The sequence below is a fragment of the Solanum tuberosum genome, unplaced genomic scaffold (assembly GCF_000226075.1).
Source record: "Solanum tuberosum cultivar DM 1-3 516 R44 unplaced genomic scaffold, SolTub_3.0 scf00154, whole genome shotgun sequence".
In the NCBI taxonomy this organism is placed as follows: Eukaryota; Viridiplantae; Streptophyta; class Magnoliopsida; order Solanales; family Solanaceae; genus Solanum; species Solanum tuberosum.
Window position 1 is genome coordinate 400,602 of NW_006239079.1, and position 20,377 is coordinate 420,978.

The 20,377-nt window shown below is 36.4% G+C and overlaps 1 protein-coding gene across 3 annotated transcripts; it reads right to left on the reverse strand.

Moving 5' to 3' along the window:
• Positions 1-919: 919 nt before the first annotated feature.
• LOC102597325 (pre-mRNA cleavage factor Im 25 kDa subunit 2) lies at positions 920-19,840 on the reverse strand. 3 transcript variants are annotated; one of them, XM_015311285.1, is made up of 8 exons: positions 19,533-19,840; positions 19,262-19,307; positions 15,457-15,550; positions 15,283-15,356; positions 2,316-2,402; positions 1,859-1,969; positions 1,590-1,666; positions 920-1,295 (listed from the first exon to the last, which is right to left on the reverse strand). In XM_015311285.1, the coding sequence occupies exons 1-7, from the start codon at positions 19,649-19,651 to the stop codon at positions 1,595-1,597; spliced, it is 603 nt and encodes a 200-aa protein (XP_015166771.1). In that variant the 5' UTR covers positions 19,652-19,840; the 3' UTR covers positions 920-1,295; positions 1,590-1,594. The 3 variants fall into 3 exon arrangements, with proteins under 3 accessions (XP_015166771.1, XP_015166770.1, XP_006353312.1); XM_015311284.1 differs by having other exon boundaries at positions 920-1,462; XM_006353250.2 differs by having other exon boundaries at positions 920-1,666.
• Between the last annotated feature and the right edge of the window lie 537 nt (positions 19,841-20,377).

The window sequence follows — 20,377 nt, forward strand, 5'->3', positions numbered from 1 at the left end:
TGTAGAGTAATTAGCACCTATATTAATATGTTTTATTAAAGATGCTCTAATTTCAAATCTCAAATTCTCCAAAAAACATGATTTAGAATTCAGAATTCCAAATCATGATTTCAATTTTCTTAGTTGTAACACTTGACCATAAGTTTTATTAAAAAAATAATACAATATATATAATTAAAAAAAATAATGATGCCCAACCAGTAAAGAGATTTTCTATACCATGAAAGGATTAAACTAAAAACTAACTAGTTACTCCTATTGTTGACTAATGAAACTTTACAAAACTATGTGAATTTAGAAGTTTGTGATTGCAAAACATTTACTTATAAAAAATAATATGAAAATATGTGATTTATCAATGTGGTGCCTTCAAAACTTGTGGGGCTTTCACATTTATAAGAAAAAGAATACAACTTAAAAATTCAAAATTGCATGGTTAAGCAATACTTCAATTTCAAAATCAATCTAATTTCAAATATTTAGATATCTCCTGTCCAAATGTGTCCCAAGAAAAAGATGGGTCAAATGCAATATGCCTTAACATGGAAGTAAATGGTAGATTTAGTTGGGATCAAACTTCAACGTCACTGTCGTAAAATTACATTACATAGCAACTAACTAAATTACAATCCTCGACAAATCTGTACATGCATTTCACTTAACTTTAGTAACAGACGGAAAGATAAATTATGGTTTGCTAATTTGGTAAAATTGTATAAGAATTGAAATTTTTTAGATAATTTTCAAAACTTGTGGGCTTTCGCATTTATAAGAAAAAAATACAACTTAAAAAATCAAAATTACATGATTAAGCAAAACTTCAACTTCAACTTCAAATCAATCTAATTTCAAATAATTAGATAATCGCATGTCCAAATGAGTCCTAGGAAAAAGATGGTCAAATGCAATGTGCATTTACATTAAAGTAAATGGTAGATTTAGTTGGGCTCAAACTTTAACGTCACTGTTATAAAATTACATAGCAACTAACTAAATTACAATCCTCGACAAATCTGTACATGCAATTCACTTAACTTAGGAACGAACGGAAAGATAAAAGCCTTTTACATGAAAGGAAAAATGAAATTATACAAGTCTAGTTTCATTGAAACTTGATGCTAAGACAATTTTATGTATCCAAATTCTTTCCTGTTGAAGCCAATAAAAAAGGAGTCTTCAAGGGAGTGATGTAAATGGCCTGTATCTCATGCTGAGTGTAAACTCAAACTCAAGAAGTGGTTCCGTTGGGAGATCACTAAGTACAGTTCTGTCCAAACATAGCAGCGGTATTCCATCTAACATGTCAACATTCAAAAACAAACAAAGAAATACATGGCAACGTATAACTATGGTACATTACAACAGACAGGCCATCAAAGCTTACAACAATACACCTATAATTTATGTCTATCATGAATAAGCTAAGTTGAAAACAAATATCCACGAAAGTCGGTAGATATGCCTATTGGAAAAGAAAGAATCACGTCAGAAAATAAGGTTATCATTCTGAAAATATAGGACCTCAAGTAAAAAGCTTAATGTATTTTTGGGATTGTATGCCAGAAGGAGGTTCTGAATGTCCACCTAACCTAATCTACGAGTGGATCATGTTGAACTGGAATCTGGAAAGCTGTTGAGGAATCGTGGATATCACAGGTCCATATCTCTGCAATGAGTTAAAAATAGAATCGTTAAAATGATAAACATGTATCAAGATGGTTTACAAAAATGGTGTGGGTTAAAGGTACATGAGACAGCCACCAGTCGGCACAACACTGACTGCTAAAGGACTTTTAGGCACTCTACTTGGGAAAATATCTTATGATGCAACCAGAAAATTAATGATTATAATTTATACCTGAACATTGTCATAAAGTTCAAACAATGGCACTGCAAGAAGCTTCAGATTTTTTGGGACAGCAAAGTACTCTCTTTCAGATAGATGAACTACGAAGAGCTTCTTACACTCCTGCATGGCCCACGGAAATAATTAAAAGAATCATTCACCAAAAGAAGAACTGAGGTACTAAGTAGGCGTTTGGACATGCGATATGTAATCATGAGATGAAATCACCGTTTGAAGATGCGATTTCACGTTGATTTACAAATCATGCATGGTTGTATGTTTGAATATAAATAGGGACTTGAATTCCTTTGAATTCTGAAAAAATGGATATCTTTTTTCTTCTCTAACTCCAAACCAACCTCACACACAACCTCCACCACCCAACCCACCTTCTCCCTCCCTCCCCCCCCCAAAAAAAAAACAAAGAGAAGAGATTAGGCATCTTAGAAAAACTTTTATGATACTATACCTTGGGTTTTGTTATGTGTGGAGGGCAATATGGATACATTATGGTTTCAAAATTTGGCCTCCACCAGATGGCCACACACTCACCTATCTGCATTGAAGAAGCCAGATCACAGCAAAAGGCATTAACTAATATTATAAGAGAGGAGAGAAAGATAAAGCACTTGAATAACTATCAATGGCTTGATAAACAGAACCTTATAGGAAGCTATGAAAGCTTGTAAAGAGAGTAATAAGTATTTAAAAACAGAATTCTCTTGCATAATGCACTTAGCCACTTACAGAGGACAATATTTTCAGACAAAACAGGTCAACAACAACGAGACCAACTATTCTCTATAAAGAAAATAAACATATTAACTGACTAACAGCCATGACAATGTAATCTCGTCTTTAATCAGATTTGTTACGTATTTAAAAGCACAATTCTCTTGCATAATGCCTTAGCCACTTATAGAGAACAATCTTTTTCGGACAGAACAGGTCAACAACAATGAGTCCAGTAAAATATTTGTTATGCCATTTGTGTAGCTGCTAACGCAGACAGAAATGATAGTAGACCAGTTTTCGGGTGCAAACTCAAAGTTACAATTGGCTGTTCACTTTTATACCATTACACAGATGCCCAAAATCATCCTCATTCCATTTCTATCACATCATAAGATATATGGTTGACTAAACAGTCATGAAATGAAGAATGTTAAATATCTTCAGCCCACCTACTTTATATTTAAACCACCGAAGACTCCCCGCAAGGGACAACCGTCGTATGGTTCGAAACTCGATAGATAAAAATACCTTCAGCCCACCTACTTTATATTTAAACCACCGAGGACTCCCCAAGGGACAATTGTTGTATGGTCCAAAACTCAACAGATAATGCCCCACCCATCTACGCTTCTACACTTTCATATCAGGTGTTTGCATGCGGTAGAGTCTGAACTCATGACATAGAACTAACCCACATATCATGTGTTGCGCTCTTACCACTAAAAGCCATGGGTGCCCTTCACCCCACCCTTTTTTCTCCTATATCTTCCACCCGCATATGACAGTGGAAAAAGACTCAAAATACTTTCCGATCATAATGGAGTGCATCATGGATCAACTCTTAGCCTGTTCTTATTTGCTTTGATGATGAATGAATTGACAAAACATATCCAAGGGGAGATGTCATGGTGCATGTTATTTGCAGATGAAATAGTATTGATTGACGAGACACACGGCAAAGTTAATGATAAGCTGGAGGGTTGGATACAAACCTGGGAGTCCAAGGGGTATAGGTTGAGCAGTAGTAAAACAAAGTATTGGGAGTGCAAGATTAGTGACGAGACTCACAGAGCAGATGCAGAAATAAGGATTGATACACAAGTCATCCCCAACAAAGGGAGTTTCAAGTATCTTAGGTCAATAATCAAAGGAAATTAGGAGACTGACGATGATGTTACACATCGCATTTGAGTAAGATGGATGAACTGAACATTAAGCTATAACAGATCTTGGATTTGAAAAATATCAGAAACTGAAAAAATGCTCTCAGGCACTAAGATCGAGGAAAACTTTTTCTTAACCTACCTTTAGTCAGCTTTTGATTCTGGGAGATGGCCAGAGTTAATGCACTTGGGGAAAACAGCATTTACTACAATGCTGGTTTCAAATCATACGAAATCACTAAATGACATTCAGGAGCAGAAACATTATATGAGTGGATCGAGCACAGCGAGAATTTGATGAGGAGAGTTAAGAGTCGGTCACAAACTCTAAAATGGCTGGTATCAGTCATTATTGAAGCTTCAAAAACACAGGGGAAAGAGGTCAGAAGATGGAAGACAAGGGACCATTTTTCAGAGCTCTTTTGTACTCTCAAGTACAATGAAAATGGGAGATACATTAGTTTCATTGCACTTCAAGGTCAGAAAAGTCCATAATTATTACACCTGAATGCTATTACAAAGAAGGATGGAGCAATATAGCCCACAAAATAGCAAAATTCATAGATACAACAAAGAAGGCACAACAACCCCAAACAGCAACAAGAAGCAAGATAACAAGGTCCTTCAAAGAGGTCTCAAACAAATGGACAACAGAGGCATCAAAGAAGGTGCATTTACAGACAACAAAGAGCAACATAAGCATGACAGGAGACACCACTGTATTGGAAAAGGATCTCTCGAGCAGGTGTCTATCGACACAGGAAATTGAAACCCCAACCCTAAATGAAGTCAGAAGATGGGCATGCAACACTCGGAAGGTAGTAGGCAGTCTCAATGTTTTTGCGATGAATGACGGAATGTTTCTTTTCGAGCCCCCCTCCAAGAAAATCACGGAACACGTACTAAATGCAACTTAGATCTGGAAGAAAATGAACCTATCACTCGAATGGTGGAACCCAACCACAGTTTGCTGGCCAGAAGAAATCACCAGGGATCGGGTGTGGATAAGAATTCTAGGGCTACCTCTGTGTCTGTGGTCACAGAACACCTTTGAACAGATTGGAGAACAGTGCAGTGGTTACATCGAGACAGAGGAGGAAACGTCTCTAAAACACCATCTGCATTGGGCAAGAATAAAGTTGAAAGGAGATGGGAAGTCGATTCCGCCGGAGATAGAAGTGGTCGGTGGAGGCATGGTTCATAATCTCGATATGGGTGGAAGCTCCAGTCACTTTCAGAGTAGAGAAAGAGAAGACAGAGGTCAGGGCCCTTGAACCAGTGGGTAATTAGAAGCAGAGACCTATTTTGATGAAAGGTTCTGCTTTTGGAGAGACTAGTCACGTGGGTGAAGTAGAAAGTAAGGAAAATTTGAATAAAAGGGCACATGGAGGTTTAATGAATGGGAAGGGGCCACTATGAGCTGTGGTGGGCAGGGTAAAAAAAAATTGGGCCTAAACATAAGTCCAAATAATTGTATAACCCAAGAGACAATTAAAATAATGCAGAAGGAGGATATAACAATGGAAACAGAAATTCAAGCAAATATCTCTCATCTTAACACTGTAAGTGCAGCGATGGAGATTTTCAAAGGGGAAAAAGAAATTTCGAATGACCAAACCGACAATCCAGTAGATAAGTAACAACAGGTTTGAAACAGGGCGACGAAGGTGAGATTTCAGTCACACAGTCAGATGATCAACTCGATGTGGTGAATAACAGTGAACAAATAGAAAACATGACTGAATGGATTGAAGAGTATATAATCAAGCTAAGTACAGAATTTGGGGTAGATTTCAAAGGGTGTGAGAAGAAGGCAAAAGAGCTCTTCCTGAAAATAGACAACAACAAGCAACACAACAGAGATATGCAAGTCACAGTAAAGAAGAAAGGGCTAACAGAATTGAAAAGGCTAGAAATTGTCAATAAATTTTGGAGCTATCGCTCTAGAAGTAGGGGAGATATCTACCTATAAATGATCAATGAATTTGAAAATTATTTCCTGGGATGAGGGGGTTAAATTGTAGTAGAAAGAGGGGAATAGTCAGGAATATACTTAGATCTTGGAAGGCCGACATTGTTTGTCTCCAAGAAACTAAATTGAGAGGGATATCACAAACATAATAAAGGAAGTATGGGGAAGTAGGTGGGTTGGTTTTGTGCAGTTGGAGGTTAGTGAAACCAGATGGGGTATAGTGATTATGTGGGATAAAAGGAACTGGGAGGGTGTAGAGAGCAATGTGGGGATGTATTCTGACACTTGTAGATTCATCGGGAAGAGCCAAAACCTAAATTGGCACTTAACAGGAGTCTATGCACCAAATGGTACAGTGGAAAGGGAGAATACTTGGAGTGAACTAGGTGCTGCCAGGGGTCTATGCTCAGGGCCGTAGGTCCTATGTGGGGACTTCAACACCACTAGATATCCATCAGAGAAGAAGAGATGCCTCAGAATCAATAAAGCAATGACAGATTTCTCTGAGTTCATAGAGGATATGGAGTCGAGAGACTTGAAATTGAAAAGGGGTAAATATATATGGAGAAAGAGGATAGACGAGATATTGCAGCCAGATTGGATAGATTTCTAATCTCAGAAGAACTGGACAATTGCTTCAGGAATGTCAAACAGACAATCATATAGAGGGCATCTTATAGAGGGTTACATCAGATCACTCCCCTATCATGCTACAGTGTGGTGAATGGAAGGCTTCCAATTCTTACTTCAAATTTGAGAATTGGTGGCTTCAAACAGAAGGATTCAAAGGAGAAGATCAAGACATGGTGGGAGTCTTTCCCTAGCACGGGTAGCCCGCCCCTGACTTTGTTCTGGTCTCCAAGTTGAGGGCATGGAAGACTAAACTAAATGAGTGGAGTAAATCAACTCAAGGGAATCTGGAAATAGAGAAACAGCTTGTGCTGGCACAGCTGGCAGATCTGGAGAAAATTCAGGAGCCTAGAATATTGCAAGAAGAAGAAGTAGTATCCAGAATGACACTCATAAATGAATTTGAAGAAATTGCAAAGAAAGAGGAGATAGCTTTGAGACAAAGGTCCAGGGTAACATGGCTTAAGAAAGAGGATAAAAACACCAATTATTTCCACAAAACTGCAAATGCACACAGAAGAGCAAATACAATAGATAGGCTAAAGTGGGGGAGGTGATGAAGGAAATTCAGGAGCATAAAATATTGCAAGAAGAAGAAGTATCCAGAATGACACTCATAAATGAATTTGAACAAATTGCAAAGAAAGAGGAGATAACTTGGAGACAAAGGTCCAGGGTAACATGGCTTAAGAAAGGAAATAGAAACACCAATTTTCCCTGCAAATGCACACAGAAGAGCAAATACAATAGATGGGCTAAAAAGGGGAGGTGATGAAGGAGGATCCAGAGGAGATCAAAAAGGAAATAGTGGACTTTTATGAGAACTTGTATGCAGAAACAGAGAGGTGGAGACCCCAATTAGAAATGGTGAACTGCCCCAAAATTAATGCAAAGAACAGGTCCATGCTAGAGGCTCCTTTTGAACCACATGAAATCCTAGGAAGCATTAAGGCATGAGCGGGGAATAAAGCCCTTGGCCTGATGGTTATTCAATGGAATATTTCAAGCAATGCTGGGATGTCATCAACTCAGATCTGTTGTTTTGATAGCCAATGAATGCATAGAGACCAGATAGAGGAGCAATAAGCCACGAATTGTATGCAAGCTGGACATACAGAAAGCTTATGACTTCTTAAACTGGGACTTTCTCGTCAAGATGCTGGAAAGAATGGGCTTTGGGGCCAGGTAGATAAGATGGATAAAGCATAGTATTGGCACTGTCAGGTTCTCTATACTCGTGAATAGAGTACCCACTGGTTTTTCTCTTCCCAGCGAGGCCTGAGACATGAGACAGGGGGATTCTCTTTCCCCATTTTTATTTATCTTAGCTATGGAAGGAATGAGTAACCTTATTAATATAACAAAGGGAAAGGGGTGGATCAAGGGGTTCCAAGCAGGAGAACTTTCTAGTTTGGAGATAACTCATCTACAATATGCAGATGACACATTGATATTTTGTGAAGCATAGACAACAAATTCTGATTTTGAGGGTTATTTTTGTCATTTTTGAAGTTGTCTCCGGTCTCCACATAAACTGGGGGAAAAGCTTCATCTATCCTATCAATAGTGTGCTTAATACAGAAGTTTTGGTCAGAATGCTACGAGGCAAGGTTGGGGAGCATCCAACTACCTACCTACCTAGATATGCCTTTGGGAGCTAAAAACAAGTCCAAATGCATATGGAATGGGGTCCTGGAGAAATGTGAAAAGAGACTCACCAATTGGAAGAGACGGTACTTGTCCTTGGGAGGAAGATTGACTTTAATTAACAGTGTGATGGATGTATTACCCTCGTATATAATGTCTCTCTATCCTATGCCTGCCAATGTACCTAATAGCATTGATGCTCTTAGAAGGAATTTCTTATGGCAAGGCAGTGAAGATAAGAAGTTTCATCTAGTTAAATGGGAGGAACTGATTGTGAGTAAATACAGGAGGCCTAGGCATAACAAACCTCAGGAAACAAAACCAGAGTCTAATGATGAAGTGGTTGTGGAAGTTTGCAAATGAAGATAACATGCTCTGGAAAGAGGTCATCATAGCAAAATATGGCATGGAAGATAAATGGATGACTAAAATGATAAGTACTCCATATAAATGCACTACTTGGGAGGGCAATCAGAAATCTATGGCCAATGCTATATCATAGAACCAAGGTAGAAGTGGGAGATGGTGCAAAGACATCCTTCTGGGAGGACAAGTGGAATGGGGTTGTCCCTATGAAACAGTTGCATCCTGAATTGTTCATTTTATGCCAACATCAATAGGGCACTATGGCTACAATGTGGACTGGACAAGGATGGAATTTGTTGTTAAAGAGAAACCTTCATGATTAGGAGATAGACAAAGTGGCAGAATTTCAAGATTCAGTAGGCTCTTTCAGCAACCTCACTGAAAAGGACTTATTGGTTTGGCAGAATGATACCAAAGGTCAATTCTCAGTAAATTCAATTTATAAGGAACTCAATAAGAATGTTGGACTAGAGACAAATTGTCCATGGAAGATGATTTGGAAACCCAAAGTACCCTACAAAGTAAACTGCTTCATGTGGTTATTGACAAAAGAAGCAGTTTTGACTCATGAAAATCTAAAGAAAAGAGGCAATAAGTTGGCTTCTAGAGGTACTTTATGTGGAGAACATGTTGAGACAATTAACCATCTTTTTTTGCATTGTACATGGACAGAACAACTATGGAAAATGTTCATGTGTCTAAAGGGGATAAGATGAGAGTATTAAACAGCTGGAATAGAGATGGCAATGCTTCTAATAAGAAGAAGAGATGGAAACTTGTCCCAACATGTATTTGTTGGACAATTTGGAAAGAGAAACAACATGAGTTTTAAAAATGGGTAGAATAGCTTACAGAAGGTCAAGATGAATTGCTTAGCTCTTTTCTATTTTTGGTGTAAACAAGATATATATATTTTTTTATTTTTTTATTTTTTTTTGATAACCGAGAAATCCGTCTGTGACCCGCCCTTTGGACCAATCACAGCCTTCTAAACTCGGTGGATAATGGGCCCGCCCCTCTACCCTTCTCCACTTAAATACCGGGTGTAAACAAGATATATATTAACTAGGACATAAGACATCTTTGATGTGCTAGATTATTTATAGGCAGCAATTCAGATTAAGACTGTTTTATTCGGTAAGTTGTAATACTTTTGAAGGGGAACTGCACTTTTGTTGTAGTATACCTGTGGAGATATAGACTAAAGTTGCCAGTTTCCAAAAAAAAAAAGGTAAGGTGAATGAAATGAAGGCAAGCATTCGGTGTGTTGTGTGAAAAGAATGTGCATCCACAACTTAAATGTAAAGTTTTATAGGGTGGTGGTTAGACCAGCTATGTTGTATGGGTCGGAGTGTTGGCCAATCAAGAACTTGCACATCCAGAAGATGAGATTAGCGAAAGTGAGGATGCATACTAAGAGAGATATGATAGGAACGAGGATATTTAGGACAAGGCGAGAGTAGCCTCTAGTTAGGGCTGTGCAAAATTCGGGTCAAACCAATAACCCAAACCGAAAATCGGGTTATTGGGCGAACGGGTCGGGATATTAAGTTAATGGATCGGGTGTCGGTTTATCATATCATGATATTGGATAATCGGTTCGGGTGTCGATTTGTTAAGGTGAATTTCAGGCCACCCGATAACCCGATATGAAACCGTTAATATTTTAGGCCTTTTCAGAAATTTTAAATGTTAAGCCCAATTGACAATTAGGGCTCAGAGCATGAAACCTCACTTCTTAGTTCTTACGCCTCACTTTTCACTTTTCACTTCTTAGAAGAACTCAAAAGTCGCTCTTCAATCCTCATGGCTCATTCCTCAGAAGACGATTTCGACTGCTCAAGCCTACTAACACGGTAGCACCTGGTGGCTGGTAACTGGTAAGTCTCAAATACTCACGCCGACTATTAGTAGTTCTTGTTTAGTTGTTATTTTTGTTCTGCTTTTGTTTTTAGTTATTGTTCAAACTTCAGCCTTTGTTTAGTTCCTTCAACAATCAGCAGTCCATCCACCTTTAATATGAACCAGTTCAATCAAGATTATTTTATATTTTTTCGGCTTTTCGCAGTCTTAAGTCTTTGGTGAAGTATCATGGCTGAAAATATCTTAATTGATAAGGTTGTTGGTGGAAGTGGAGCTTCAAATTCAAATGTGATATGTGAAACTCAAATGGTTGAGTCCAATGTAAAGAAAGAAAGGAAAAAAAGGTCTCGTGCTTGGGATCATTTTACTCGTAAAATTGATTCTGATGGAACTAATAAGGGTGTTTGCAACTATTGTAAGAAAGAGTATTGTGCTGACTCAAAGGGACATGGTACGACAGGTATGCTTACTTATCTGTCCAAATGCCAAAAGATGCCTTGTAATATTGATATCAAACAGGCAAAATTAGCATTTCAACCAGTTATAGGGGGTAACAAGAGTGATGTAGTTGTTGTTCCATAGAAATTTGATCAAGAAGAGTGTAGGAAGGCTTTGTGTTGTATGGTAATTATTGATGAACTTCCTTTCAGATTTGTTGAAAAGGAAGGTTTTAAACAATTTATGGAAGTAGCACAACCTTGTTTCCGCATTCCTTCTCGTACCACCGTGACTCGTGATTGCTTTGATCTTTTTGATGAAGAGAAACATAAAATGATAACTCCTTTTAAGGAAACACAACAAAGAGTGTGTTTAACCACTGATACTTGGACTTCCATTCAAAGAATCAATTATATGGTTATTACAGCTCATTGGATTGATAAAAAATGGACGTTGTGACCGTTACCGAGTTGTCTAAGCAATTGACTAAGTGGGGGACCAACATTATGGGTGGTACTTGGTAGTCACCGGTGTATGGCTCATAGTGAACCTTATTGTTCAAGATGGCATAAAGAAATAAATGTGTCCATTGAACGAGTTAGGCCGGCTAGGTGGAAAAAGTTTCAAGAATGTTGTGAAGATGAAAATCTTGTTAAAAAATCTTTGTGCTTGGATGTTCCTACAAGGTGGAATTCCACCTACATGATGTTGAGCAGGGCTATTGAATATGAATGTGCAATTTTAGATTATGCCGATCGCTTGGAACATCATCTTAAGTATGTGATAATGAGGATGGAAATCCTACAAATATACTTTCGAGCAGTGATTGGGAGAGTGTAAAGAGAATTGCAAAGTTCCTTGAAATGTTTTTAAGCTTACTTTGAAGATATCTGGATCACGATATGTGACATCAAATCTTCATTTTCTTGAAATTTGTCAAGTTGGTGTTTATTGATATCAACTGAAGATAAAGTTTTGGATGATATGGCAGTAACGATGAAGGAAAAATTTGATAAATATTGGGGTGATACATACAAAATGAATAAGATGCTTTTCCTACCATGTGTTTTTGGATCCTCGCCACAAATTTAGCACTCTTAGCTTTGCACTTAAAAAATTGTTTGAGGACAAAGTAGAAAATATAGAGAGTGGTGTGCAAACATACATGAAATCTTTGTTTAATGAGTATGCAAAGCTTGTTTCAATTGATAAAGGTGGTCAAGTCTTTGAGGAATCTGGTTCAGGGTCTATACCTATAGGAGATTTTGGGGATTTCTTTGAGGAATTACACAGACATACATCTGGGAGTGGATGTGCATATTCTAAGACAGAATTGGATAAATATCTTGAAGAAGATATTGAAATTGGAAAAGCAGACTTTGATGTGTTGCTTTGGTGGAAAATCAACTCACCTAGATTCCCCTTCCTTTCTGAGATGGCTCGAGATGTATTAGCTATTCCTATTTCAAGTGTGGCATTTGAATGTGCTTTTAGTACTGGACGACGCATTCTTGATTCATTTAGGAGTTCATTAACTCCTAAATTGGTACAAGCTCTAGTGTGCCTTCAAGATTGGCTTCGAAGTGAACCACAATCTATAAGTATTGAGGAAAATTTAGATTTTCTTGAGCAACTTAAACAAGGTATAGAAAGAAACTCACTGATGTAAAATTGTGAATAGTTTATTAAATATTTTTGTTGTTTAAGAGTTGAGCCTTGATTTGTTATTGTTTTTCTCTTTAGATTTGGCCAAACTTGGAAAAGAACCTTCAATTGAGGACATGTAGAGTTGAAGGCTTCCTTTACTAAATCTACTAAAAGAAGAGGAAGGTAGATGTCTTTAACTTTATGTGTATCTGAATGATAGAAAAAAAAAACCTTCACTGATTCTAGTTAGGACTTGAATCTCTTTTCATTTACTAAAGGAGTCATCACTGATATATGCAGTAAATCTTGTGTTGAATTATATGGTAGGAACTTGTGTAGCATAACCTTAGTTATGAATCTATGTATGAGTTTTAAATATCTAAACTTTCTTTGTTTCTCTGTCAACTAGATATAATCATATGCCTAAAGCTCGACCATGTGTTTGGAGTCACTATGAAAAGCTTGAAGAAAACGAAGATGGATTGTGCAAAGTTAAATGTTTTCATTGTGGCCGTGTTGCTAATTATCATCCACGGCATGCCAGGACAGGCTCGTTGATGGCTCATGTTAAGCATTGTTTGGATAACGTGGAGCAGATTCATTTACTTGATTAAGTACTCTTATTTTGTTGACTTGAATATGACCTACTAGTACTATGTTTGGATTTAATTTCCGGTTGTGAGACTGTTAATTTTCTGTTTCTGCTAGACAGTTTACAAGTTCTGTGACATTTATGACAGCTTAAATTCAAATTGTGATGTTGTTGTTTTGTTTAGTTATTCTGATGAGGATGAGATCATGATTTCTTTGACAATTTTAATCACGTATAGTTCTTTTAGAGTTCTGTGAGAATTGAGATACTGCTTCTCAAATCAATGATCATTTAGAGTACTCTTTTATAGTATGTGTGATTGTGTGCACTCTGCGGTCAACACTCAACAATGTATGTCTGTACTATTTTATAGTATGTGTGATTGTGTGATCTGTATGACTGTAGGTAGCTGTTTGAAATTATAAACTATTCTCAACAGCCTGGTAAGTCAACGTTTGGACACCTTGGGGGGCAGCGGATATCGTTGGTTAATTTATTGGGAGACTTTGTGCTTGCTAGTTGCTACATTTCTTTTCGAATGTCTGTATCTCGACTTTGTTCCTGATCCTTAATGGGTCTGTCACAGTGTAAGAAAAGATCATGAGGGATAGAACCTTTCCATACTAGATGAGGAGATATATGTTTTATACCACAGTAGTCCCTTCTTGTTAGTCTTTCTGGCACTTTGTACTGCATTTCCGGCACAAATAGTTGAAGACACTGAATTTTTTATTGATCTGGCAAAGTTCTAGTACTGATTGATATGGTGGGCATATATTTCTTTGCTAAAAGTCAAAGCACAATTAGCATTCCTTATTTTTGTTTGATATTTTCAGGATTTGTCTCATGCCTTTTCTGGCAAATTCTATTCAAGGTTTGCATTTCTAGTTTTTTTTATGCATTTATGCTCTTCTTTCTAAGGTTTTCTTCTCTTTCTTCAATTCACAATGTACAAAGTTTCTTCCTTTCCAGTTTCCACTCTTTCTATTGGTTAACATTTTTGTTTAATGCCTTCTTGAATTTATTGGGTTAATCCCAGAATTTTAGATTGTTCTTGAGTTGTATGCTACATTTTTTTTTTGCATTTTTTTGAGCCCCAGATTGTTAAATCTATGTTTATTGTTCTTGTCTCTTTTCTACTTACCCTCCTATTTGAATTGGTATGTAGCCTTCTCATATATCTCTATCTTTCTGGTTTTTGTCAATTGGAAAAAAATGATAAATTTTGTGAAAGATGAGATTTTTATGTAAGTATTGACTTAACGAGAGGACATGAAACAGAGGGGGTTGGATATAGAAGATTCAAATAGCCGACTCCGTGTAATTATGTGAAATGATCCCTGGTGTTATCTTTTGGTGTTTATGGACAGAGAGGAACAAAAGATGTTTTGATGGAATTTCAACTTCTAGAAATCTTTTGCGAGGCAAATGTCTAGTTAGCCTTTTTAGTTGGTCCAAACTGACCCCTGTAAATAATTTAGAACTCTTCTTGGATTTTGTTAGCTCTATAGCTTAGAAAGAGGCTACAAATCCTTCTTTTTTTTTTGTGAGCTTAACTGATCTATCCTTGTAAAGCTCGCATCTTCTTGATGCCTTGAAATGAATCTACTTACTTCATCAAAAAAAAAAAAAAACCGATTAACCGATATCTTAATGGTTCTTTAACGGTTTGGCATGTCCAAAAACCGAAAACGAATAAGTAAAACCGATAATGTTCATTTTCGAACCGAACTGACCGATATGCAGCCCTACCTCTGGTGGACAAGATGAGGGAAGCAAGGCTAAGGTGGTTTAAGCATGTGAAGAAGAGATTCTCTAATGGCCCAGTAAGGTGTAAGGTGTGAGAGATTGGCTATGGTGGGTATGAAGAGAGGTATAAGTAGGTTGAAGAAGTATTGTAGAGAAGTGATTAGACATGGCATGACTCAGCTACCGCTTACCGAGGACATGGCCCTAGATAGGAGGGTATGGAGGTTAGGAATCAGGACAGAAGGCTAGAAGGTAGTCAAGTGTTATCTAGTTTTTCTCACCTGTAATACTATTACTATCTTTCTTTTATCTCATTTTGCGATTCTATATTACCACTAGTTGTTGTCCTTTGCTTCGATTATCAAATTATTTGTTGCCGCTATTGTTCTTTTCTCTATTAATTTATTATGCCTTTTTCACTCCTGTATGACCTTTTCATCACCAGCCTAGAATTGTTTTACTTGAGTCAAGGGTCGTCGAAAACAACCTCTCTACTTTCACAAGGTAGGAGTGGTCTACATACACACCACTCTCCCCAGACCCCACTTGTGGGATTACACTGGATATATAGTTGTAAATTTCTCCCTCACAAAAGAAAAGGAACTACAAAAAGGCGTAACGCTTATAAGCATACCTGCCAATTTGGCTGAATGCCAGGAGAATTAGCTGCAAGTTTACTAGACAGTTTCCTTTTCAAACCCTCGATTTCTGCACTTAAAGAAAAATAGAAAGCAGAAATGCTAGTATCCCATGTCAAAGCTTAGCAAAAATTTTATGAAATCCAGTGAAAATCATAAGCAAAGCATACCATTCTCTCCTGGTTTCAAGCGTCCACCTGGAAGTTTGCAGAATGTGTTCCCAATTTGCAATAGAAGAATGTGAGGATGATTGTGTTCTTGTACCTGTGAATTCAAACCAGAGGAATTACACATCATCCTAATTTTACTCCATAGAATCGAACTCTAAAATTACAAAACCAACCTTTTTTGTTATGAAGTAAAACTGTTATTAATAAAATGGTATTAACTAGCCTGTATAAAAGAAGTATACCAAAAAGTAGAATATCTTACACAAAAATATGATTACCTATGAAAGCCGCCCAATCATCTACTTCTAACTAACCGACTTGAACAATTTGTGCCAAATTTAGTCAATTACTAGGTATATATCGCCTCTTGTATTTATTTTTTTACAAAGTAACAAATTTCATTAGAAAAGGGCAAAAACTTGCCTGCATACAAGAAGTATACCAAAAGTAGAAAACCTTACAAGAGAACCTCTTGCATTAAAATAGATTTTGGTATGAACTATCTTTTGAAACAAAGTGAAAGAAGAAACAACCAACAGATGATCTTAAGTGGTCGAGTACTCCTCCTTTTACAACTATAAACAATTCGAAATAAAGTTGAAACCTAAGTTACTTGAGACCTATTGTTTTTCCTCCCATTAAGAGAGCTTGAGAGCCATTGATAGAATAAAACAAAGTTGTAAGGAAGCAGGGATAAAGCTGACTGTAGAGATGGGTGATAGATGGAATGTGTCTGTGAAAACAGAAGATAAAGCTCTAGTTGAAGAACCCAATTTGCAATAGAAGAATGTGAGGATGATTGTGTTCTTGTACCTGTGAATTCAAACCAGAGGAATTACACATCATCCTAATTTTACTCCATAGAATCGAACTCTAAAATTACAAAACCAACCTTTTTTGTTATGAAGTAAAACTGTTATTAATAAAATGGTATTAACTAGCCTGTATAAAAGAAGTATACCAAAAAGTAGAATATCTTACACAAAAATATGATTACCTATGAAAGCCGCCCAATCATCTACTTCTAACTAACCGACTTGAACAATTTGTGCCAAATTTAGTCAATTACTAGGTATATATCGCCTCTTGTATTTATTTTTTTACAAAGTAACAAATTTCATTAGAAAAGGGCAAAAACTTGCCTGCATACAAGAAGTATACCAAAAGTAGAAAACCTTACAAGAGAACCTCTTGCATTAAAATAGATTTTGGTATGAACTATCTTTTGAAACAAAGTGAAAGAAGAAACAACCAACAGATGATCTTAAGTGGTCGAGTACTCCTCCTTTTACAACTATAAACAATTCGAAATAAAGTTGAAACCTAAGTTACTTGAGACCTATTGTTTTTCCTCCCATTAAGAGAGCTTGAGAGCCATTGATAGAATAAAACAAAGTTGTAAGGAAGCAGGGATAAAGCTGACTGTAGAGATGGGTGATAGATGGAATGTGTCTGTGAAAACAGAAGATAAAGCTCTAGTTGAAGAAGAAAACATGAGCACATATGTAGTAAGGTAATGGAAATTAGTTAGTAGCTTGAGACTCATTAATCATAACTCTATAAACAAAAGTTGCCGCGGAAAATTATCTCCCTTAATATTAACATAACCTTTTTTTTGGTAACGCTTAAAAAAATGATAACCGTCCACAAGATGCCTATCACAATCACCTCTCCCTTTGTATTAACAGGGCCTTTTTTTGGTAAGGTTTAATATTAACATAACCTTATATAGCTTTTCCCTGTTTCAACTTTCAATAATTACCAGGGAGACTGGATGTTGGTCTGACCCATTTCTTTTCCTTTTGAAATATGTTAAAAGTTAAATCAGTTTTCCGTTGGACATCTTTTGATCAGAATTAAGAGCTCAATAATCAGGCCAAACTAGGACATCTTTAAGTAGTTCAAGACATATAAGTTTCTCTTGTAAGAAAGAGAGCATTTGTTCTCTCTCACACTCTCTTCTTGTTATAGTTGAGATCTTTCTTCTCGTCCTGCTAATCTGTTTTTGAGTTTTTCCATTACTTGCTTCTTAATGTTGTAAATCCAAATTCTGCGACATTTTATCATCTGCAAGCACCCTGACCCAGAACTAAATTTGAATATGATCCTAAAGCCCCTAAAGTGAACAGATCGCCAGCAGTTTTAAAAGTTCTAGGTATGTAATCGACCTAAAATTAAATGTCTAGTACCCAATTTTTCATACATCTGAAACCAGGAACTGTAACACTACATAGAGTTTCTAATTTCCTTTCTTTTTTAAAGATAAGGGACACTATATGGAGTAGTATTCTAGGTAACTTCTCTTATTATATAAACATTTTCAGTAAATAGCTACAGATGATGAAGAAGCAAGCTATATAAGACATTAAATGGAAGCCAGTTCAATGAATGAAGTGCCCTCAGTTAACTGACTAAGATAGTTGAAGAAACAAAGGTCAATGTCCAGTAACCACTGTCCAATCCACTGAACAATGCAGATGAACTCCTAGTAAAGACATTTGATTCTTCTTCTCCCCATTAACTCATAAAAACAAGTTTTCCTAAAAAGATCTCTTTTTCCCCAATTGAACTAAACTCATTGAGAAAGTTATATTGCTTCACTATTTACTTAACCTCTCTCCTGAAAGAACTTCTCCATGTACTCCTCCCATATTCCACTTTATATGATACTTGACATTTAGGGAATCATTCATCTTTGTCTTAGACTACAACCTTTTCGTGCATGGTTTAATTTTCAAATAAATAAATTTGTAACTAGACTACCTTTTAATATAATTTCTAACTATCCAAATTTTATTTCAATAAGATTAAAAAATTGATGTTTGAATTGAAACTGAAAATTAGAAGTTTGGTCTTGGTGCTCTAGACCCCCCCCCCTCCCCCGCCACCTTCATTCTTTTTTAAATTAAGGGAGTAACGTTTATGAGATTCAAATGAAATATTTGTCAGAAGATTGGAAGATGGCAAATGAAACTAGAGAGAGAGAGAGGTGTCCTGAAATCAGTCTACTTCCCTTTAGAATGGTTATGCGTATAAAGAGGACAAGAGTACCTGAAGACCTGGAAAAGCAACCTATCCAGATAGCGAATTCTTATGATTGGTAGTTGTTGTTGTTGTTTTGGAACTGGTAACTTCAATTGGTTGTTGAACTGATGTGATGAAAAGTAACTATTCATGGATATTTACATGTAAAGATTTTTCCTATAACACAGGAAACTGATTTGAAAGTACATGATATTTTCCACAAAGGAGCTACAAAAATGGCAGCTAATGGAAATGAAGAAATATTATGAAACAGAGTGAAAATTTAGTTCCCATTCTGACTCTTGTTTTCTTAGACAGAGAAAATCTTAGACAGATAATGGAAGAATCATACACTTCAAGCACGGATATTTGCTTAGACATACATCTCAAAAATCTTATGCAAACAATTGCATACAAAAGTTATGCAAGAGCTTTGAGGGTGCCGAACGCTCCCTTTTTCTACAAGTGATGACAAGTCGACAGCCATATGTCATGTCGGAGAAAAAAATTAGACTAAACCAGGACTAAAGATCTTAATATCAACTAAACTAAAAGCACAATCACTGCATCAAAGCCAATATTCGAATCAAGCATATTTGGAGCTCATTTATTGCAGCTTAACAACAGCTAATGAGTTCCTAGCAACTAGATGTGGCAAAACAAACAAAAATAGTAACAATTTAGGGCAATAACAGAACAAGGTAAGACCACAAAATGATCATTTTGCTAAGATGCAAATAGGAACATAATATAAGTTGAGATAGAGGATGCAAAACCATACCAATAGAATTCCTTCGACGCTAGTCCTCATGCCCTCCTTCGTATAGCTGCAAACCACATCACAAACAAGAGGTTGTTAAATTCCAAAAAAGGAGAAACTTTTTTATAGAGGCTTAAGTGTAGTAACCTAAATACTAGCAATGACCAGTGTGATCCAGTTTCGGAAGGGTTTTACCTAGGGTTTAAGGAACTTTGATCTACTCAATTACCTGGAAGAATCTATGAGAATTTCAATTACGAAAAAAAAAAAGGAAAAATAGAAGAAACTATACTTGACTTTCATACGAGCAAGGCGATCGGCGACGGAGGTGTCCTTCTCCATTTTGGGCTCCTTAGTACCAAATGTATAGCTGGACAGTGGGTATGTGTTGACAACCGAAGACGTTACCATTTTCTTTCTATGCAAATAACGAGGTTTTCACCCTACCTTCCTCTCAGGAATTAGATATCGCCGGCAGGAGGACTGAAGGAGAGACGGTGGGTGGGTGTTCACCGGAAGAATATTTGTATTTTCAGATTTTCCCTCTTGCCGTTGATGGGATGCTTCTGGACTTTGACGGACTACTTAGAAGATTGGAGAGAAAATGTCATAAATAGTCCCTTTAATTAAAAGGATAGGTCTAAAATGCTACCTTAATTATATTTTTGTTGGATTTAGTCTTTTAATTATTCAAAAACTTATCAGAGTTAACTCTCTTAATTATACATTTATCCATTTTAGTCTCTTAACTATATATTTATCGATTTTAGTTTTTTAAGTATTCAGAAACTTGACAGATTTGATCTTTGTCCACCTTTTATATAAATAATTTAGGTTTATATTAACGGAATTCATGTCTCGAGAAATTAAATGATTTAGTTATTTTTTCAATTATTTCTCTCTCCCCACTTTTCTTCGAATTCCTCTTATGCAAAAAACCTTAACCTTAATGATTCAAAATAAAATTCACGAGGAAAAAAAATATAAGTCATAATTTTATTCAACGGACGATAAAATGAAGCATATTATTGTTACTAATGACTTGAATATGTTAAACTTTATCATAAAAAAATTATTACTCGTTAAATTTAAAATTTGTATTCCAACGACTTTATTGAAGTGAATTTGTTAAATTTT

What these genes read in the sequence shown, in the direction of transcription:
- LOC102597325 (XM_015311285.1), bottom strand. Translation starts at nt 19,651, where the DNA reads ATGGTAACGTCTTCGGTTGTCAACACATACCCACTGTCCAGCTATACA. An exon ending in GCGTCGAAGGAATTCTATTG is followed by an intron (nt 15,551 to 19,261) that starts GTATGGTTTTGC and finishes TTGAATTCACAG; the next exon opens with GTACAAGAACACAATCATCC. An exon ending in CACACATAACAAAACCCAAG is followed by an intron (nt 1,970 to 2,315) that starts GTATAGTATCAT and finishes TGGGCCATGCAG; the next exon opens with GAGTGTAAGAAGCTCTTCGT.